The sequence below is a fragment of the Lepidochelys kempii genome, chromosome 11 (assembly GCF_965140285.1).
Source record: "Lepidochelys kempii isolate rLepKem1 chromosome 11, rLepKem1.hap1, whole genome shotgun sequence".
NCBI lineage: Eukaryota > Metazoa > Chordata > Testudines > Cheloniidae > Lepidochelys > Lepidochelys kempii.
In genome coordinates this window covers 36133942-36155845 of record NC_136390.1, presented here as the reverse complement: position 1 = coordinate 36155845, position 21904 = coordinate 36133942, and the positions used below count along the sequence as shown (strand labels likewise).

Genomic DNA, 21904 nt, shown 5'->3' with positions numbered 1-21904 from the left:
CCATTTTCGTGCTTAATTGCAAGAATTCTTTGTCTGCTAACAGGATTCTTGTAAATTTTTAATCCCTTGTCAGTGCACAAGATTGCAGAAAGTATGGATAGGAGAGGGATGGAATGAGATACACAGACTCATGCCATATGCACGCCTGAGAACCAAAATCAGCCAAGTGCCCTGATTATTATTGCTGGGTTTTAAGCAGTCTAGCTTCTATTCGTATTGAACACTGATTTAGTAGGGCTGACATATAGCTCTGTAAGAAGATGTTTTAAAGAAAAGATACATTTTCTGTAGCCTTTACATTTTAGCAGTGACCCTTTAAAACAGTACATTAATAAAATATAAAAACACAGAAAATTAAAATAACAGTCTGAGATGCTCTTCTATAAAATAGGGTTTCCTTCCTCCTGCAGCAACTGAAATAACTCATATTTTCCTTGTATTCATTACATATTCCAGAATATTCTTTCCCAAGATATTATAGTCTGTCTCTGAAAAGATTAATTTAGGCCCCTCTCACTCCAGCCATTTGCCAATCCAAGGTCCTGCTTTCCACCTTCTCTCTCCTCCCCCATTTTGAGTTCCTGATTTCCTTTCTCTGCATGTTAACAAGAAGTAGGCTTTGCACTATCCATTCTAATAATTCATTAACCTAAATTAAGGGTAGGTGCATGCAGAGAGTGTCCTCTCTACTGGTTTCAATTAAATCCTCAGTTCCTCATTTGGTAGTTTGCATCCAAAGAATATTTTATTATTTGTTGATATCATATTCTATTGTTAGGGGATTGATTATGATATGGCAAACAGAAGATTGTGCTCTTGCAGTATGGTTATGAGAAGGAAGAAATAGTTATGAAATGTAATGATTCACTTTCTGTACAATTTATTAGTCATTTTGAATTAAGAACAACCAGTAATTATCAGAAAAGGTAGATTAATTTCAGCTAAAATGTTCTATTTCCATTGGTTTTGATGGTGCAGCAAAAGCTCAAGAAAAATTATTTGTTGGTGATGGGTATGTGTGTTTGGGAAGAAAGACTTTTTAATATTTGTTTTTCATTTACTACCTTAATCCCTTGACCCCAATTGTAACTGTTCTGCAGAGTTGTCTCCCTTTTCCTCTGATTATGTTGTAATCGCCGTTAAATCTTGTCTAACTGTATAGTTTTGTTATTTTTGAAAAGTAGTATTTGTAAAAAATGTTGATATATACCATTTGACTGTGATTAATGTTTTAATGGTGTTTCAGGTACTGTACTCCCAATTCTGAAATTCCCAAATTTAAGTCCAGTCACCCAGAGCATCATAGTTGCATAGAGGTTTGAAAAAAGTCAGTCCTGCTGCCATAAAATTAACTATTGTGGGAGTGAGAGAAAGTGGGTTGAAGGAACTGCACAATCACAGTGTGGTGGCAGAATGCACAATTCCTGCTTCCGCAGATAACTAGGAAAATCCTGGACACACTTCTGTGGTATTTCAGAACACTTGGACGTATCTGGCACTACATAGTTTGCTTCAGAATCACTAGGGCTTTACATGCTGCTTATCGGTATTTAGTGCAGAAGAGATTTAGGGGTGAAACCCCCGGCCCCACTAAAATCAATGGGGTTCTGCCATTTAAGCCTTGGTCCCTTCAAATATTTTGAACCACATTTTCCCATATGAATGTGGAGCTCATGGAAGATGCTACATTGGATGGAACCCTCTCTTTATCCACAGAACAGGTACAGCCCAGACAGAGCAAGCTTCTCTGTCCTATTCCACCTCCATACTTCAGTTCTGACCTGAAGGAACCACATTTAGGGGAAAGTTATCTCAGATTCTCTCTCCTCTGAGACTGCCAGCAAGGATGCAAATTACTGTCAATTCTTGTGTTATTTTTATTTGATGTATCCTGTAGGAAATGGAGTGAAAGCACCAACTTATAAAACATAAGTTACTAAATAAATGCCAGAAGGTAAAGTCTTTCAGTCACTGATTTTAATTACTGAATATTACTGTGTGAAAATATTAAGGAACTATGTAGATATATAACAGTTATAGACTGAGGGTGACTGGCTGGTGGGCTTTGCCCACAGACTCAGGGCCTAAGTGCCATATTTGGGGTCTGGAAGGAATTTTACTCTCAGTCAAACTGCCAGAGATTCTGGGAAGGTTTTGCCTTCCTCTGCAGCACTGGGCATGGGTCACTTGCAGGTTTAAACTCTCTGTAACTTGAATTTTTTAAATCATGATTTGAGGACTTAAGTAACTCAGCCAGAAGTTATGGGTCTATTACAGGAATAGGTGGGTGAGGTTCTGTGGCCTGTAATGTGCAGAAGATCGTTTTAGATGATCGTGATGGTCCCTTCTGGCCTTAAAGTCTATGAGTCTACAGCTGGATTGTAAAAATTTGCTCAAATACATTTATTAACAAACTTCCAGTAAATTAGACTAATTGATTACATTTTGCATTTAGGTATTTACTGGGATCTTCACAGCAGAAATGGTTTTAAAGATAATTGCCATGGACCCTTATTATTATTTCCAAGAAGGCTGGAATATTTTTGATGGTATTATTGTCAGCCTTAGTTTAATGGAACTTGGTCTTGCAAATGTTGAAGGATTATCAGTTCTCCGATCATTCAGATTGGTAAATATATTAATAAATAACATTTACACGGGTTTTTTATTGACAGGTCCTAAATATATTTATAATTCAGCCACAGTATGTTTATATGGCACATTCAGAAAACTTCTTTTTTCACTGCATGCACAATGTGATGTGGAATAGTACTGGTGGAAGAATGATTGTGAATTCTTAATTTTTAAAATCAGGTCCAATAGTAATAAATCTGTTTTTTTAACACAAGGTTCAGGTAACATGTACAAAACCCTTATATTTTAATCTCATTTTTATATTTTCTTATTAAAATCCACTGATGGATAACTGATGAAATTAAGAGAGAGAGATACTATCACATTTTCAATTTTTTGTCAATAATTTAATCTAATTTATCAAGGGAGAGAGCAAAACATGGTACTTTTCAAGTCTTTTTATCAACGGTATAGCAAATGATGGAGTGATGAAAGATATTATTAGAGATATGATCAGAGTGTAAGATATAGGCATGTAAATTATAAGGCAGTATCATATGTCTTATATATTTATATACGTATATAGAATATATACATAGATGTTTATGAATGTACCTTATCCATCTGTCTTCCCCCAATCCAATACATTTATTAAAAGCTAGTTAAGGTTGTGCAAACACATAATTACTAATACAACCATAAAAAATACACAAAATCATCAAAGTCCTGACCTGACCCCGGCCTCCCAAACATTTTGCCTTCTCTCTATTTCCTCACCTCCATTCACCATTTGTAATATATTTGCTTCAATGGGAAAAGGATGGAGCAAGAGAGGACAAAATGTAGCAATAATTACCATTAGATGTAACACAATACCATATCAAAGTACTGACTTTACCATGGCATCACCTAAATTAAGAATGTATGTTTCAGTGAAATATTTATATGGTACCACTGTAAATGTTTGCTTTTTTAACATCACCCTATAACCAACTTCATGTGTTTACAGGCCAGCATACATATAGTTACTGGAGCCACAATAGGCACTATTAAAAAGTCAACTTTTTTCAGTTGTTACCACATATAGTTTCTGAAAAACTGTAATACTTCCCAATACTAAGAATAGGAAATAACCAACTAGCTTAGGTTTTTTTATGGCATCCATTGCTGTGGCATCTAGCAACTTCAAATGCAACATTACGTTTACTGACAAAAAATGTTTTGTTTTGTTTTTTAAATGGAGATCACTTTATCACTATCAAAATATTGCTTTAAAATTTGTCCACTGTTAATTAAGACTAGATCGTTCCTTTAAGACCCACCTCGCAGGACAGCATGTTGAGGACAGCGTGGAGCTGCTGCAGGTTGAGCACTGCATCTGATGTGGGGAAGTGTAAACTACTGTAAGGAGTGTAGCATATTCCTCTCCGTTCAGGAGTTCAAATGGAAAACAACTCCACACTCCCTCACAAAAGGCCCCACCCACCCTCCTGTGTGAGTTGCCAAAATGAGATGCTGTCCACAGCAGTTTGTGCAGATATTAAAAATAGGTTTGTGTGTGCTCACTGATTTGACTCCTCTTGGTGGGGTTCACATGCCTTGCCAGGCTTTACGAGGCTCTTTGGGCTTGATTGAGGGAGAGGAGAAAGTGCTGACTATCTACCATACGCCCTCCACTCTTGGTACCATAATGCGCTGTCCCTCACAACAGATTGTACAGATTTTAATATTATGATCCTTCCTCTATCTTTCCACTTGCTTTCAAGAGCAGTGAATAGTTTACAATGTGAACCTTTAAATTAGCATAATTGGGTTTCTAAACTGACACCTCAGTAAAATGAACAAGGTAGGTCACACCTCTCAGAATGATTGTTTCAAGATCACCCCCTGAATGAAAGTTCACCAAAAAACCCGCGCTCAGGGAGAACAGATTCCAGAGGTGGGAACCTTCTGCTAAGAACGTTTTTAGGTGCTTGGCTTGGATTATTTAATCCTATGATCAAACAGGATATGTTACCTAGTGTACTGTAGTAGATCCAAGTCCATTTAGGGTTTACCAATACCTTGAATGACATCAAAAGGGGAAAGGTTGTCAGTGTAGTCCATGGAGTATCAGTGCTGTAAATTCAAAATGACTCAGACACCATTAGAGATGAACTAATGCATTACACAATAGTTTAAGCTTCTGGGTTCTTTTCATGAGTAGCCACATGGAGGATACACTGCAGTAAACTAACCAAACGTAACCCCAATTCAATTTTTTCACATTAAATATGGAATTTCCCTTCCCATTCACTGGCCCATGTCTTTCTCAATCTGCATGTAATCCATTAGACTTTCCTAAATCTTTGTGAAAATTTTAACTATCTCAACTTTATCAGCTGAAGTATTATTTACACATTTAAAATATCAACTTCTAGCTCTCTTTACAAGTATTATTACAAGCCATATTCTCACATCCTAGTTTCTATAGTTCATTTTAAAAGATATTTTTATATTTTCTAAACTTTAATGGGAACAGGCCATATAGGTTCTGCATTACAAATATAGTGTAGACTGCATCCACAGCAAATTTGGCTAAATGGCATCTAAATTTGTAAAATGAAATATTTTACAATACAGAACTTTTTATAAATAGAGATGCAAGACACACATTCAGAGTTTCATTTTAATTAGTACTAAAATGCTCCTTTGCTCTTGTTTTTCAGCTCCGAGTATTCAAGTTGGCAAAATCGTGGCCAACACTGAATATGCTGATAAAGATTATTGGTAACTCAGTGGGGGCTTTGGGAAATTTGACCTTGGTGCTGGCCATCATTGTCTTCATTTTCGCTGTGGTTGGTATGCAGCTGTTTGGTAAAAGCTACAAAGACTGTGTCTGCAAGATTGCTACAGATTGTGTACTTCCACGCTGGCACATGCATGACTTTTTCCACTCTTTTTTGATTGTATTCCGAGTGCTGTGTGGAGAATGGATAGAGACTATGTGGGACTGTATGGAGGTTGCAGGCCAAGCCATGTGCCTTATTGTTTTCATGCTGGTCATGGTCATTGGAAACCTTGTGGTATGTAATTTTTCAGATATTCATTTTCTGGCAAAAAAGCATATATAACACTTAACAAATAAAGGTTTTCCAAGCTTACTTTGTAAAAACCTCTGTTTGGCTTAGACTACATGCCCATCCAGAGGAGAGAGAGGGAGGAACAGCCCCCCACCCTACCCTTACACTGAAGTGTGGAGTCCCCTGAGCTTGGGTCCAGGTGTGCAGGAGTAAGCAGATACTGCACATCCACTTATTCCCATGCATGGAGTGAGTGAGCAGCAAATAATTAACTCAGAGGTGTTGTCTGAGTCACAGTGTCTCCCACAAAGTTGAAGCTAGACAAATTTAGACCAGTAATAAGGCATACATTTTTAACAGTGAGGATAATTAATCACTGGAATAATTTACCCAGGGTCGTGGTGTATTCTCTCTCACTGGCCATTTTTAAATCAATACTTAATGTTTTTCTAAGAAATATGCTCTAGGAATTATTTGGGGGAGATTATATGGCCTGTGTTATACAGGAGGTCAGACTAGATGACCACAATGGTTCCTTCTGACCTTGGAATCTATTAATCTGGTTTTGTGCTGTGTATGCTGCACTACCCCTTGCTCAGAGTTGTGTATGAAGACATAATCTAGCCCCCTGTGACTCTGTCAGCTGTTATCCCCTTTTTGTCCCTGTACTAGAAAATAAATGCTCCAAAGAACACTAGAGTGTCCTTATAAACACAAGGCTCTTGCGTGGATTATATAAGATTTTTACCGGACAACTGTGATTCTAGCTTAAATTAATAAAAAAATACACTCACAATTAAATTTCATAAATCATTCAGTTGTGCTTAATTATGTAGTACATGTCAGATTCAGACGGTTAACTTTAGGTACCTAAGTAGGTCTATAAGTTTTCAAAGTTCAGCCATTGTTACTTTTTGGAGATATATATTATAAAACAAACTTCCAGAGCAAGATGCATTTGCACCCACTATGTGCCTGTAAAACTTCTATTTTAAAATTACACCATTTGTGGAGTCCTCTAAAATTGCTTTAAACTATTTTCATGACAAACTAGAAGAATAAAAATGACATAATGATTAGCTGTATTTTCAGAACAGAATTTGCATCCAAGCTGACAGCTAGAGTGCCAAGTTTTTGCCCAATGTAAATTAAATTGGCCAATTTAGAACTTTTGAAAAAAAATATGTTTCTAACTGGGAAGCAGTGTTTAAGATAAGAGTCTACTGCTTTTTTATTTTAGTTTTAAGTTTCTTTTTATCGTCTATTTTTGTAACATACTTTGAGTTAATTGAAAATAAAATGTCCTTTTTTGTTGATATTTTCATCCTTTTTTGGACATGTATTTTATTGCATATATTAAAGAAAGAGAGAGCTTCCACAGCAATCAACATGGCTACTGCCATTTATTTCTCTGACTTAGCAACCTCATCATTAGGTCATATTTGAGCCTGATCCCACATTTCTTTGTGCCCAATATTTCTGTGACTTCAGTGAAGCTTTGAATTTGCAAGATCTGAAGACTTGGCCCTTTAGTTTAGTAGAAGAGAAAGGAGAAGTCTGGCACATTTGCACATGAGGAAAGTTTGATCACATCAGAATTACAGTGATTGGTTTTTTTAGTTTGTTTGACATCTGTCCTGGATTTACACTCCGACTGACAGCCCAGTGTTTTTCTTAAATTTTTTGGACACTTGTTCATTAGGAAATAGACTGAGATTATAACTAGTCAGCCATCAGATGACAGCTTCTGCTCCTAAATTTGAAAGTGAGAATACCTCATGACCTTTAAACTATCCAAACCACTGCTTTTAAAAGGGTACTGTAGTGAGAAAGTGTACACCAGATTATTTGGTATATATCTATTTAGATATAGACATATAGATGTATAATTGTCTATTGCTATGAACATTTAAAAGAAAATAGCCCGATCTTATGGAAGACTTTGGTAAAATAAAATAATATAAATGTTTTGTCCTTTTGTGTACCATCTGCTAGCCTAAAGTATAAATAATAAACCATATTCCTCAGAGCAGTATTGATACTAGCCTCATTAATGTTTCTGGTGAACAAACAAAGAAGGCCATTGTAATATCAAATTCCTATAGAAAAAGAGAGGAAATGAGTGTGTGCTAAATGGAAAGATGAGCAAAACTGGAAGATACAATAATTTTATTTTTTGTTTGTTAAGTAGTATTCTAAGCAATGGGAGTATTGTAGGATTTAATAAAGATTGTTAACCTTTCTATATAGTTATTAAGCCATCCTACAGAATTTAACTGAAAATTACATTCCTGCTAGAAATATCTTAAGAATGGTTAGGCAATCTAAGGAGGACATAATTTTACCATTAAATTATGTCGTTTTTTACAATAATTTCTATAGAATCCTATCCTATCTTTGTTAAATTCTACCAGATCTTTCAGAAGGGCTTGAACAGTGTTCTCTCAACAATCTGGTTGACACAGCCACCCAGGACTTTTTAAAGCTATTTTTAAATGAATAACATTGTCTTGAGATGTTTAGAATCCAAGAACAGCAGCAATATGTTAGTATGTGAGAATTTTGGAAGCTGAACTGATTTATTTTCATTATGTGAGTAAAGATGAACAGCACACGATAAAAAATGACATTTTTGTAAAACTCTTTCATGTTTATTAGTGTTTGTTATTTGATTATCCAAAATAAATTAAATAAGTCTCTTTTTTAAAACAAATAGTGTGTATAATTTTTAATTAGATAGTGTCCTTTAAAAATACTAATTTCTTATATACACATATATATTATACAGCTATGTTTTCTCATCTTTTAGGTATTGAACCTGTTTCTGGCCTTGCTACTGAGTTCATTTAGTTCAGATAACCTTGCTGCTACAGATGATGATAATGAAATGAACAATCTCCAGATTGCCGTTGCAAGGATTCAGAAGGGAATAGATTATGTGAAAAAAAAATTACGGGAATTCGTCCAAAAAGCCTTTGTTAGAAAGCAAAAAGCATTAGAGGAAATCAAAGCATTTGAAGATCTAAACAACAAGAAAGACAGCTGCATTTCCAACCATACTGTCATTGAAATAAGCAAAGATCTTAATTGTCTTAGAGATGGGAATGGAACTACCAGTGGTGTAGGAACAGGCAGCAGTGTGGAAAAATATGTAGTTGATGAAAATGATTATATGTCTTTCATAAACAATCCGGGCCTTACTGTGACAGTACCTATGGCTATTGGAGAATCAGATTTTGAAAATTTAAACACAGAAGAGTTTAGCAGTGAGTCGGATATAGAAGAAAGCAAAGAGGTAGGACTTTTTATATATGAAAAATAAGTAATTATGCACTTATTTATTCATTATTTAATTTTATTTTCAGTACTGTTTAATAAATCTCTTCCTGTATTGTATAAAAATACTATACATTTAGAGTAATGTGTATGATAATTTGGCACTGATCTACCTAATGGTGCATCAGGATTCCTTAGATGCTGCATTTTTACTGTCAGTCTGGAAAATAGTTTACATATTAGCTTACTTATTACAGCAGTTGTGTGATTTATAAATATGGCATTTCTTTCAGGTTTTATTATGTGAAGTTTTAGGACTTGATGCAAATTTCATAAGACATCATTTCGGTAGTAATTATAACAATGATCAGAGTTTGTGAAATCTGAATATTGTTGAAGGCCCTTGAGTATTACAACTGAGAACTCAAGGATATCTCTCTGCATAAACCTGATCTAATTTTTTATATATGAAAAGTAAAAAAATATACGTGGGCAATTTCCAAAGATGAATACTAAGACATCATAGTATAAATAGACCAATGAGTGATTTTTAGACCCGCTGAAAAATGTTGTAAATAATCTTACTGGTGAGTTTGAGCTCAGAGAATATAGCCAGCTGATAGGGAGTATTCCATATCCCTTCTGAAGTGTCATTTATACCAGTACCTTAAAACTGTGCAGGAGTACAGACTAACCATTATACTGTATATAGCTGTAACAGTAGCTTACATGAAAAAATGATACTATTTTTACTGTAAATAAGTGTTGGTTATTGTGCAAAAAGTAGACAAAGGATTTTTTTTAACCAAACCAAAAAATCCAATAAACCAACAGCTTCATCAAAATAGACATGGCTGACACCTTGGAGATTAATGGAGATAATATTCTCAGACAAAAACAGCGAGGAGTCCAGTGGCATCTTAAAGACTAACCGATTTATTTGGGCATAAGCTTTCATGGGTAAAAAAACCACTTCTTCCATGCATCTGAAGAAGTGGGTTTTTTACCCACGAAAGCTTTTGTCCAAATAAATCTGTTAGTCTTTAAGGTGCCACCGGACTCCTCATTGTTTTTGTGGATACAGACTAACACGGCTACCCCTCTGATACTTGATTCTCAGACAAAGAAAACTTTGTACAGTGGAGTTATGGCTCAGAGTACATATTATAAGTTAAGGGTAAGTAAATTCAAAACAAAATTTCAAGGGCATAATTATTTTTAAAAATATTAGAAATCCAGAAATTTGAGCTTTAAGATGTCTACAGTCTATTACTGTAAACATCCTCAGTTTAGAATAGACCTGGTTCTTGTATAGCTTGTGGGTGGAGTGCAGAAAGTATACAATATGTGTGATGCTTCACCATTACAGTACGTTTTGTTTTTTCTATTTAGGAGGTACACGTTCATGACTGCACATTGGAGGGTAGTCTGTTATATTTTTTTGTTTTAATGATTCACATATAATAGATGGCACCTGGAACCGTACTGAACTCTGAGGAATAATGCTTTATTATGTGCCACCTTGGCCTCTCAAACTAGTCTCTTTTCTGTAGTATTCAGCCTCTTCCTATGGTTCAGACTCACCACAGCCAGAGAACCAACTGTACTTTATGGCATACTTGGTTGGCACTTTTGAATAAGAACCTAAGTAGGGTTTAGGCACAAGCCCCTATCATTAACTTCCTTCAGGAGCTGAAGGACCTCTCAGCAGGATGAACTGTTGAGAATTATCTCGGAAACAGTCTGAGATTCAAAAATGTCAAATAAAATAAAATGTGCTAAAAAACTGAGAGAAGAATCAATCTAAATGGTATCAAACACACACTTAGATCTAAGGCTTCCATACACTCACCTAGGCATGCCTAATCATTTCAGTTTAAAGAAAATGTTATGCTCAGAGCATTAGCAAGCTGTGTCAATTAGTTTCTCAAGCTCTTTTTCTTTCCACTCTGCCATGCCAAAGTTATAGTCACTGGTTCTGTGACCTTGAGTCTTTCAGAGGAACTTCCTTCTTTCTTTCCCTAGAACCTCACTCCTCCTTTCCTTCATTCTCATTATACCCTGGAGAGTCTTTGAAGTCCAGGTGCATTAGAATTCTAACCTTGAAGTAATCTTTTTCATTAGCATATTGATGATAAGTTTGATCAAGTCCAGCATCTGTGTCACTAACTTGGCCTCTAGCATGATGTCCATTCGTGTTCCAATTTTATTCCATATTGTGGGTTACCTTCTTTTCCAACTTCTGTCTCTGAGATATATTATTTCTAATGCTCCTTTGGACTTGCATATACACACTCAGAATTTCTCCCCTGCTGATGCTTGTCCATAAATATATAGCTTCCTCTGTATTCCAGGCTAAATTACAATCCTTCCATTGCCTGCAGAGAATCTCTGCATGCCTTTGCTTATATGTTAAATGATAGACCAGTTTCTCTCAGTCAGTCATACACTTCCCATATTTTCAAAGAATGCCATATATTTCAACATCCAATATCAGATATGATTTACGGAAAGATGATATTCCATTATTCACAATATGCTATCTGTCTAATCAGGAATATGAAGTGTATGTCTTTATTTATGAATTACACATAGTTTTAAAGAAGGCCCGTCGGCACACCCATCTGAAGGTTAAGAATAAGCCATTGTGGTTTTTGTAGTCAACAATTATATAAACATTTTTGGTATGGATGGACAAGGTTGCCTGAGAGTTCTTTTTTCCCCTCATTTAATATTGTTTGGGTGACATTGTATTTTTTCAAACTTTCAAATGTTTGGATTACTTTCAAGTTGAACCTTACTTCTAAATTTCCTGCTTTTTCTAATGATTGTGTTTGATAAATACAATGATATGTGCTTTTCTCCAATCTAGCAAAGTTATTTTTCTGATAAATTCCTTAGAATTTTTTAAAAAATGTTTATTACATGCATTAGGAACTAGGGAGGCTCATAAGTTCTGTAGGGCACTTGGAGTCAGGGAATGGGATAGAGTAAAGCTGACTAGAAGTTCTGTATGGATTTTGACTTCACAATTGACTTCTACACATCGGCTACTCCATACTCTCCAGGCTCTGTTTACTTCTTCAGGCTCCATACCTTCTTTCCATCTCTCTATCCAAGCGCTTTCTTCCGCCAGCTATTCTATAGTCCCCAAGACCTTAGTATATCAGCATGAACCAGGTTCATGATGCAGGCTTTAGATGAATCATTAAGTCTTCAGGGAGGAAAACCTGGCACTGCAAGCAAGAGTCAATACAAGGAACCTAAGAGAGAAGTGGTCAGATGACTTTGGCTGGATGGAATCTTGCTGGTGAAGGCCGCAAAATTCATCAGCACAAGTACGTGGAGCTTAAGAGATCTGCAAGCACTCTTCATTGGGGTCAGGATGGCCCTGGAAATTTGATTTCCATAGGGCTGTAGTAATCACTAGTAGCAAAAGAAATTGGAGTCCAGCTGCTTGTGCTGGTCTCTGCTCGTGGACTATTACTGGCAGTGGTTAGCTACCTAACATTCCAACATGCACATTTACAGTGTGTATCAATGGATGTTGGATAGTTAAGGAATGGGACCATGGTAGTTAGGTATTCCATGTTTATTTTTATCTCAAGCCCCATTACTTTCCATTCCTCCCTACTGCATTAGCTCTGGGTCTCACTGTGGGAGAAGATGGCCCTATCTGTACCTCTTTTGTATGTGTAGAAATGCTGTCATCTGCCCTTTGCTGGTAGTATGTGAGAAACAATTCTGAGGCTTGATGAACAAGTTGTGAAAATTCTGTTGCCACCAGCCTAACCCATGCATATTGATGATTCTGCTACTCCCTATCTTCTGTATACAGGAGGCTGAAGATTACACATACCTCCTGTCCCAGTGTTTAAAAATTAGATATACAATATCATCTGCTCCACTTTCTCTCTCAAGGGATTCCGTTAAAACATAACTCTTTGTTGGGAGAAGGTCTGGTACCTTAGAACCAGGGATAAGGGATGAGACAGCATTTCCCTTCCCCCAAACATTGCACAGGGTTCTTAGAGTACACTTAGCACATCAGAATGCCCTCAAAAGACACCCCCTTCAACAGGACTTCATTTTACCAGGAAGGAGTTGTGGGAAGCTATGTTGGCTCAGGTACTAAAGTATTAATTTTTTTTGGTGGCATAGCCATACTTAAGGGGAGAGCACTAGAAACATTTATTTGACTGTCTGTCTCCATTGACAAGACATGAGAGAAGTGGGGTGGAGGGAGCTGAGGCAGATGCCAGGAGCAATTAATTGAGTTGGAAATTACAGCTGCTGGTAGTTGAGAGAATGGACTTCAATTTTCCTATTTTTACACTCTGATAAATCAGAGTGCAAAAACCCTCTAGCAATCCGTTTTCTTTTTTGAAGGCTGTCTCCACAGGAAATGGGCTAGAGACTTACTTTAAGAAGAAAGAGAAAGACAGAAAGGTGTGACTAATTTGACAGTGAATAAATAACTTCCCAAATGTGCCTCTTCCTGTCTTAAAATGGTTATGTGCTCTAGAGATCTCACCAAAATCATTCAAATAAATCTCATTAGAAATTTCTAGGACAATTTGTGTTTTAGAGCAAATGTGGCAAAATCATTTGACATTCTTTAAAAAAATACCTATTATTTCTGAGTCCCATATTCCAAAAGCAACTTATCCAAATCATCTCAAATTTGGTTTAAAAAAGTTTCCCTGCCCTACATTTGCCACATATTAAATGGAAATTACATTTTTAGGATATTAGGGGAAGAGGTATTAGAATGGAAACTAAATTAAAATCTTAACTTTGGAGAAGCAACTGTCTCTTCATAACACAGTTTATTGATGGTGTATCAGAGTACTCAGGGCTATGCTACATGTAGTCTAAATGTTCAGTATGATCAGCAATGGACTTTGGAAAAATGAAGTTGTCTATTCTGTATTGTTCCTGTATTTTACAACTGTTTCACTTCTGTCATGATATTGCACTCATAGACGTTCCAGAGACATGTCCTATTTGACTTCAAAACAGTATCTAAGTTCCTCCAAGTCATACCACATCTCTTTTTAGAAGTCTGCTAGCTCTTTATCAGTTGGTACCTTCAAAAGAGGCCTTTTGTGTGGTTAACTCTTCATAGGTTAAGTTAAACATTGTGCATAGGAGGAGATGATACTAGCTTGGCTGGTACATGACTGTCTCCCACAGGCTCTTCACGTCTTCCCAAGAAAAGTCTTGAAAGCTGACATATTGGAGATATATTTGTACTTTTAAATGAATATGATCATTATTTACTCTGAAACATTTAGACAGCTATATGTTTCTCTTTTACATGTACTTGGAAATATAGCAGTTCTTTTGTCACTACCCATCTGTATCTCTGACAGACTCCCTGGTAGCATCTACTTAGAGCACCCGTCAGACCTTTCCCATGTGGACCCTAAAATACCCCTATATATATTTATACATGCACACTGGGCAGCTGCACACACATTTTTGCTTGTGAATTTCAGGTCTTAATTTAAAAAAAAAACTGCCTGGTTTGAAATTTTCATTTACAACAATGAAAGCAGCAAAATTTTTACAGTGCCTTAAGACATCACAAATCACTTTCTAGTAACACTGGGGAATGCGCTCCCCCGAATCCCTATTTGAACATAGAAGACCCTGAACATAGGTGGAACTACTGGAGTGCCACTTTGTGGAGTATGGGGCTGGATGCAGGGAGCCATTTTTGGGAGCATAGCTTCACCTGCCCAGGACAAAGGTGGTTTTGGGGAGCAGGGTGTAATATGTTATTACATGAATCTACCACCCAAATCTTTTTCTCCCAACCATGCCACAGGATGCAGGATCCAGGAAGATTACAACAGCCTTGAATATGCAGTAGAAGTTGCTTAGTGGTTCTGGTGCAATGCTGATATGTGGTATGCCTTTTCAGCCAGCTCCTGGGCAGCACCTTGAGATAACACCAAGACTATTTATTTGGGCTTAATGTGGGGAATACGATTTAGCTCAAGGAAATTAAAAGTTAATCCATGGTGTAGAGTTAATAATTGAGCTGAACTGAGTGAAAATGAATATACCTTCAGTTTATACTTAAAGTGGAAGAAGGCAGGATTTTTTTTTAATTGACCAGGCTTATACTTGCAGAAAAGTAGGTGCACAACAGCAAACAGATAGAACAATGGAAGTAATCCATTTCAGCACTGAAAATGCAGAGAAATTCAGATGACGTTTGCTGATGGGCCAGAAAAAGTATCTAATTTTAAACGGTAACTGGTGTCTTTTAGAAGAGGTTCAATTTAGCTTATAGACTTTAATCCTAATATAAAATATGTCTGATCAATACAATGTATGGAGTGGGTTAACCTTCACACACATCAGAATCCTAGCTATTGTATTCTGTACCAGTTAACAAATATTGAGTGGATTAAAATGCCAGCAAGAAGACCATTACAGTAAACAATCTGGGAGATCAGAAGTCAGAGTTAATATTGGTGCATCAAAGAAGAAGAACTGAATTCTAGATATTTTTTCAGTTAGTGGAAAGCTGACTTTGCAACTGCAGATTCATGACGATCTGAAGAAAAGGCCTGAATCAATCAGAATTCCAAGATTCCTGACCACAAGTGATGCTTATTTTGAAGATTCTTCTTATTAGCAACCCTCAATTGCCAGCAAAAAGTTGCCATTATCTGGCAGTTGCCAATAAGTGGAAGTCAAGTTTGCAAGGGTGCAGCCAGGGAAGGAAGTACTGGGACATGTCTTCCCCTGGCTTCAGCCCTGTAAACCAGCCTGTGCACAGGGCAGCAGCGGGAAGGGGAGCAGCAGCCCAGACGCCAGGGCTTTCTACAGGAAGTGGAGGTACTGGGGGCTCACGGAGCTGCACAGTACCTCTCCCTGTGCTCTCTGGGGATTAGGGATCAGCATGTTCCATGGGCTTCCTTCCTTGGGTGCAGCGCCTCATCAGGGCAAAGCCTGGAGAGTGCAGAGAGAGAGAGAGACAGTGCGGCTCCCGCTTCCAGGTGGCACAGTCCTTCCCTGCTACTGTCCTTCCCACAGCCCTTTACCTCTTGTGAGGTCCCTGTGCAGAGACAGGTTTGCGGGGCTGCAGCCCCAGAAGGAAAACACTGGAATGTGCTGAGCACCTGCTGCAGGCAGGTTTGTGGGGCTGCAGCCAGGGAAAGCACATCCCAGCTTTTCCTGTCCTGGCTGCAGCCTTGCAAACCTGCACCTGGGGCCTTTCTTAATAAGCATCATGCTGTTGCCAATATCCAAATCCCATTAACACTAAGGTCAATGGGACAGGAATGGTTCCCACCAAAATGTTGCTATTAACCAGAAGTTGTTAATATATGGAATACTATTTAGCAGAATTCACTGCATATATATATATATGAATCATCATAAAATTGGAGGAATAAGTCTCAAGTTAATATCTGAAATCAGCAATAAATAGTTCAGGTTAGCAACATTAAAATGATTCTTTAACATCTATGCCCCCTAATCCTCAGAACAAGGACTGAAATCCTGGCCTCTCATTGACTTTGATGGGGCTAGGATTTCACCCAAGATCAGTAAATAGTAGAAAGAGAGAAGGTGTTGCCCCTTCCTACAGCTGTGAGTGACCATGAAGTTTCAGTATATCATCGTATATCATCACCCGTAATGACCTGATCAGTATGTTCACAGCTTTGCAAACCAGTAGCCTGAATTCCCCTTCCCTGCCACCTGGCCAATTCAAAGGGCCAGTTCCTTCCCAAATGGCACTACACCAGGGGCGGGCAAACTTTTTGGCCTGAGGGCCACACCGGGTTTCTGAAATTGTATGGAGGGCCAGTTAGGGAAGGCTGTGCCATCCCAAAGTCAGGCATGGCCCAGGCCCCCTGCCCCATCCGACCCCCCCCCTGCATCTTGCCCCCTGATGCCCCCCCCAGGACTCCTGCCCCATCCAAGCCCCCCATCCCCCAGGCCTCCTGCCCCATCCCCTGACTGCCCCAGGACCCCCCACCCCTGACTGTCCCTCACGGCCCCATCCAACCCCTCCTCTCATTCCTGACTATCCCCTTGGGACCTCTGCCCCATCTAACCACTCCTTCTCCCTGTCCCCTGACTGCCCCTGGAACCCCTGCCCCTGACTGCCCCCCGCCGTCCCATCCAACCCCCCTTTCCTTCCTGACTGCCCCCCGGAACCGCTGCCCCAATTCAACCGCCCTGTTCCCCACCCTCTGATCACCCTGACCCCAATTCACACCCCTGCCCCTGACCACCACCCCGAACTCCCCTGCCCTCTATCCAACCCTCCCTGCTCCCTACCCCGCTGCCTGGAGCACCGGTGGCTGGCAGTGCTACAGCCGCGCCGCCCAGAGCACCAGGACAGGCAGCCGTGCTGCCCGGCTGGAGCCAGCCACGGCACCATGCATCACAGAGCACCAGGTCAGGCCACAATGCTCTGGGTGAGGGGCTGTGAGCTCCTGCCGGGCAGCGCAGTGAGCTGAGGCTGTGGGGGACGGGGAACAGCAGGGGAGGTGCTGGGGGCTAGCCTCCCGGGCCAGGAGCTCAGGGGCTGGGCAGCAGGGTCCCGCGGACTGGTTGTGGCCCGTGGGCCGTAGTTTGCCCACCTCTGCACTACACCATCCAAAGTATCAGCTTCTTCAGAGTGCTTGATAGGTGGATCTGTAATGTGTCAGCCCACTGTCTCAAATGCCACTGATGGGCCAGGTCCAACCATCCAGCTGGCCCATTCCTTCTCAAATGGATCAAGAAACTTTAGAAATATACATAAAATAATAATGTTAAAATATTTTTTTACATAATACAGTACCTCACAGTATCTAATTTGGATAGAAATTCAAGGAGAATTCACCGTTTTGTGAGGTATTTCTACATGTAAATTCTATCATTGTTAAAAGAATGGAAGCAGGAACTATACAACAGAAAACCTCAAAGTATTTTGCTTATTGTATGCATTCAGTTTAGAACGATAAAATATGGTCAATTAAATGAAGAGTAAACAATTTAAGCATAAAAATTTGAAGAATATTCTGCCAAGAGTTAAAATAATGTTTGTTAAGATTTATCTTTAAAGCTATCATATACTTTCAAAATCTGTGCTAGCCATATTGTTATGTAGTTAGCTCATTTTTGTTTCTTGATTGTGAGCCACAATTTTGCAGAACAGTTATTAGCTGCAGCTCCTATATTTTATATTCATCTGATGATACTAGATATAAACTTAGAGTAGATCCCTAGGAATGTTTGTTGAACTCTGTTGTCAGCCAATATGTATGCTCCTTTTTGCCAACTGATAAAATATTTAGTAAATATATTTTGACTGTTTTGAAGCCATGTTTACATGAGAGTTTCCAAAGAGAAGAAAAGTAGAGGTACTGTAATCTTGAACTTCACTGCCTACCATTCTTACTTCTCACAGGGGTAAAACCAAGCTGGAGCAATCAAGAATGCAGCTCTGGTGCTTTTTAACCAGGTAGAGCAACGTATCACCACTTTTACACAGGTTACCTAAGCAAGTTATACATATATAGTCACTTTTCTAATGGATATTGACTGGCCTGCATGCTACTCAGCTATGTTCCTTCCCCATCCATTGCAAGATAGTAGAAAAGTGCACAGCTGCTCTCTGCTGAGTCATGTGACTCACATCACAGCATGGTCAGGCAAGACTGGCAACCCCAACATACGTTTGACTCTGCTAATGACTCTTCTAGATATTTTTTATAAAGTACTTTAACAGTAACTGCATGTTTTACAGGTTTTGGTAATATGGATCAAAACATTAAAGGAATGTTTAACTTTAAAAAGAACAAAGAAAAAAGGGAGCATGCACAGTTTTTAAAAATATAAAAACAACCCTTTTTGATTCAGCCCTTATAAATATATTGTTTTAATAAACAAAGTTCTAGGTGATTTATGTAATGCTTATTGTCACATTCCTTAATGAAAATAATTGGAACATTTCGAAATCGACTTATTCACAAAAATATTTACATTTATTTATATTTTGAAATGCTTAATGCAAACTTGCTAGGTACTAAGAGTGATATTCTGTATTCATTTGGGCACCCACATATCTTGAATTTTCATAAACTGCATATGAACAGGACATATAATTTATGCCAAAAGTAATATTCAGCAGAAACAAATAGAAAAACAAAAAGCACTTCACAGAAGAAGAGAAGAGAGAACAGAAGTGCCAGAAATAAGCCTTTACAAACATTCTCTTCCAAAAACCAAAGAAACTAAAAATCATTTGCATAATAAAATTCTTCTGTCAAATACAATTATTTTGGAATGCACATGTTATGATACCTGAGTCTGTGTTTCAAATCTGGGACTCACATTACTCCGTAGAAATCAGAGTAACTTAAGCAATGAACATTTCTTTTTAAAAAGTTGCACTGTTACATTTATCCACTGTTTTTTTTAAATAAAAGGCAAATATGCTCTCCATTGCAGCATAACTGACAGAACTCTCACTGATTGATAATAGCAAATATGACGCAAAAATTGATAAAAGTTTTATAAAAGTTTATAACATTTATAAAAGTGATGCACCTGTTTCTGCTCTAATGCCAGTGTAAATCTTGAACAACTCTAATGACTTTAACAGGATTGCTGTGGATTTACATCAGTGTAGCTCTGAGTAGAATTTGACATGATTGCAGCTTGTAAGGACTAAGGATCCAATCCTGCAACTAGACCCATAGGAACAAAATGTTGTGCCCACATGGAGCCCCACTGGCTTCAAAGGGAATCTGCACAGATAAGAATCCAACTGCAGGGTTAGTACCAAAATTTTGAGTGGACTACAGAAAAGAGAAGTCACAAGGATGCCTTCCATCCTCCAATGTAACAAGATGGCTGTGCTGGGGGGGAGCATTTGACCCATCTTGTTAAAGGTTTAGCAAGATTAACTCTGCGCTCTCCTCCCCACATACCCAGGAGGCATTGTGGCACAATATGTCTTTCAAAAGAAAAACGCCACCATTCAGGTCATGCACCTGCTCATAAGAAGATTTTGCCTCATAGGAGACATAACTGAGCCTTCAATGTTAAAATTATGTATGGTGTAGACATTTGACATCTATATTTTTAAATGACCTTAACTGGGCAATAACTAAAATCTACCTTACTGGACCTTATGTACTGATAGAAATTCACAGTACTGTGTAGCATACACACTGTTTCAGTTTCAGGGCAAATATCATAATGATATAAATCAAGATATGCTTGAGCTAATCCAAAAGACCAGAATAAAGCTCTAAGAGATGCAATTAGCAGAGTTATTTTCATAGTATACATGCAAACTTAATGATATTTGAGATTAATGGTTTGGTTCCAGGCAATTTTGAATAGGGAATTCCTTTATTTATATTATATTTTGTCAACCAAATCAGACAGCAATTTGTAACAGTCAAAACTCAAAGTTTGAAATGAATAGCTGGATTATTAAAGGCAATTTGTAATGGCTGAGTCCCTTTATTTATATTATTGTCACTTTGAATCATGAAGCACTTTGTAAAGCTTAAAATTTTAGCAGCCGGCTCCTGCTCCCATTGAAATCTAGAGCAAAATTAAATGGGGGCAAGAACGGGTCTTAAGTGAATACATTCTGATGGAAATGGGCCAACAACATACTGTTGGTCAAGGTTTGTTTTGATGATTTAAACTGTTGAAATTAGAAAATGCACTACTTTCAAAAGAAGAGTACGTAGGCTCACTATACACTCTAATGAATGTAGTTACTCAAATATTCTGGTTGTTACTAATGCATTACTATTTATGCCTATTTGTCACATTCTATACAATAATGTGTATAATTATATTTTTTTTCAGAACAGCACTAAGCCCATAGAAGTAGTTTTTCCTTGATACTCTAGGCGTCGGGAGAGGAGGTTCTGCCCTAATTTAAGCATGTTGTTTTGCTGATTCAGGCCTTGAGAATGCTGCATCATAAACAAATAGTTTCAACTGTATCCCTGTATAGAATAAGAGACCTCTCTGCAGGTACTGAGCAGTATCTACAGGGAATGGGAAATTCTAGAGGCTGATAATCCTATGCATAAAATGAAAGGACAATTTAACAAAGAATTATTTTGTAATCCATACAATATCTTGAACTTTCTTGATATTTTTATTGGTATTACTATTAGAAAAATCAGCATTAAAACCTTTTCTAAACGACAACCATTCTTTCTTAATTTTAGGGGGGTTTGTAATTTACTTCACTTGATTTTCGACACTTGTGATTGCCTGAAACATAAATGAAGAGCAGGCTAAGGAATTGCACTCTTTCTTATATTAATGAAAATAAACTACTCTTCTCTCATTTGCTGTTTAACAAATGTAACAATTGTGATGTCTGGAATAGTGGCAACAGAGTCCTGTGTTGGGCAAGAACAGTTAAAGAACTGACTTTACTTTTCATTGACAATGATTGGAAGTATTAATGATTGATAGTTGTCAGCCTTTATTCTATGACCCTTGATGTCAGTGACTAAGATCTTACTGATTTCAGTGGTGAAGGATGAGGCCATAAATGAGTTCTATTCTACCTAGTTTAAATATATCATATTATTATTCTCACCATGTACAGCTTAAATCATTTAATGAAGCAACAGCTCACAATTCCAGTGACAGGAAGAAATTTCAAAAAAATTTAGTTCTATTTAAATAATATGCAAGAGTTCTTCTATCTAAAATATTTCAAACTGATTCCCCTTTATTACTAGGTGGCCTTGGGACAAATACCAGCAAATTAATTGTGTGATTAATGTGAAATTCAGAAACGACTTTTGGCATAACCTTAGGATCAGGTCTAAGAACCTCTTTTATGAAAAGATGTACGGTGGATCAGCTCCATGGCCTTTAGTTCCCTCACCCTTCTGGCTGACGTTATGGCAACAGTGAATGCCATTTTAATACACACTCAGCCAAGGGTTCAAATGCTGACTTCACAAATGTAAATAAAAACCAAATAA

General features: G+C 37.8%; 1 protein-coding gene across 9 annotated transcripts in view; it reads left to right on the top strand.

Moving 5' to 3' along the window:
• Window positions 1-21904, top strand: part of LOC140895597 (sodium channel protein type 2 subunit alpha) — a 119918-nt gene that overhangs the window by 63214 nt on the left and 34800 nt on the right. For 8 of the 9 annotated variants that reach the window (XM_078847952.1, XM_073305675.2, XM_073305669.2 and 5 more), the window contains 3 exons: window positions 2456-2629; window positions 5283-5639; window positions 8446-8931. In XM_078847952.1, coding sequence (XP_078704078.1) covers window positions 2456-2629; window positions 5283-5639; window positions 8446-8931 — 1017 coding nt within the window. The remainder of the gene's footprint in view (window positions 1-2455; window positions 2630-5282; window positions 5640-8445; window positions 8932-21904) is intronic. The other variant, XM_073305676.2, reaches the window with a different exon arrangement.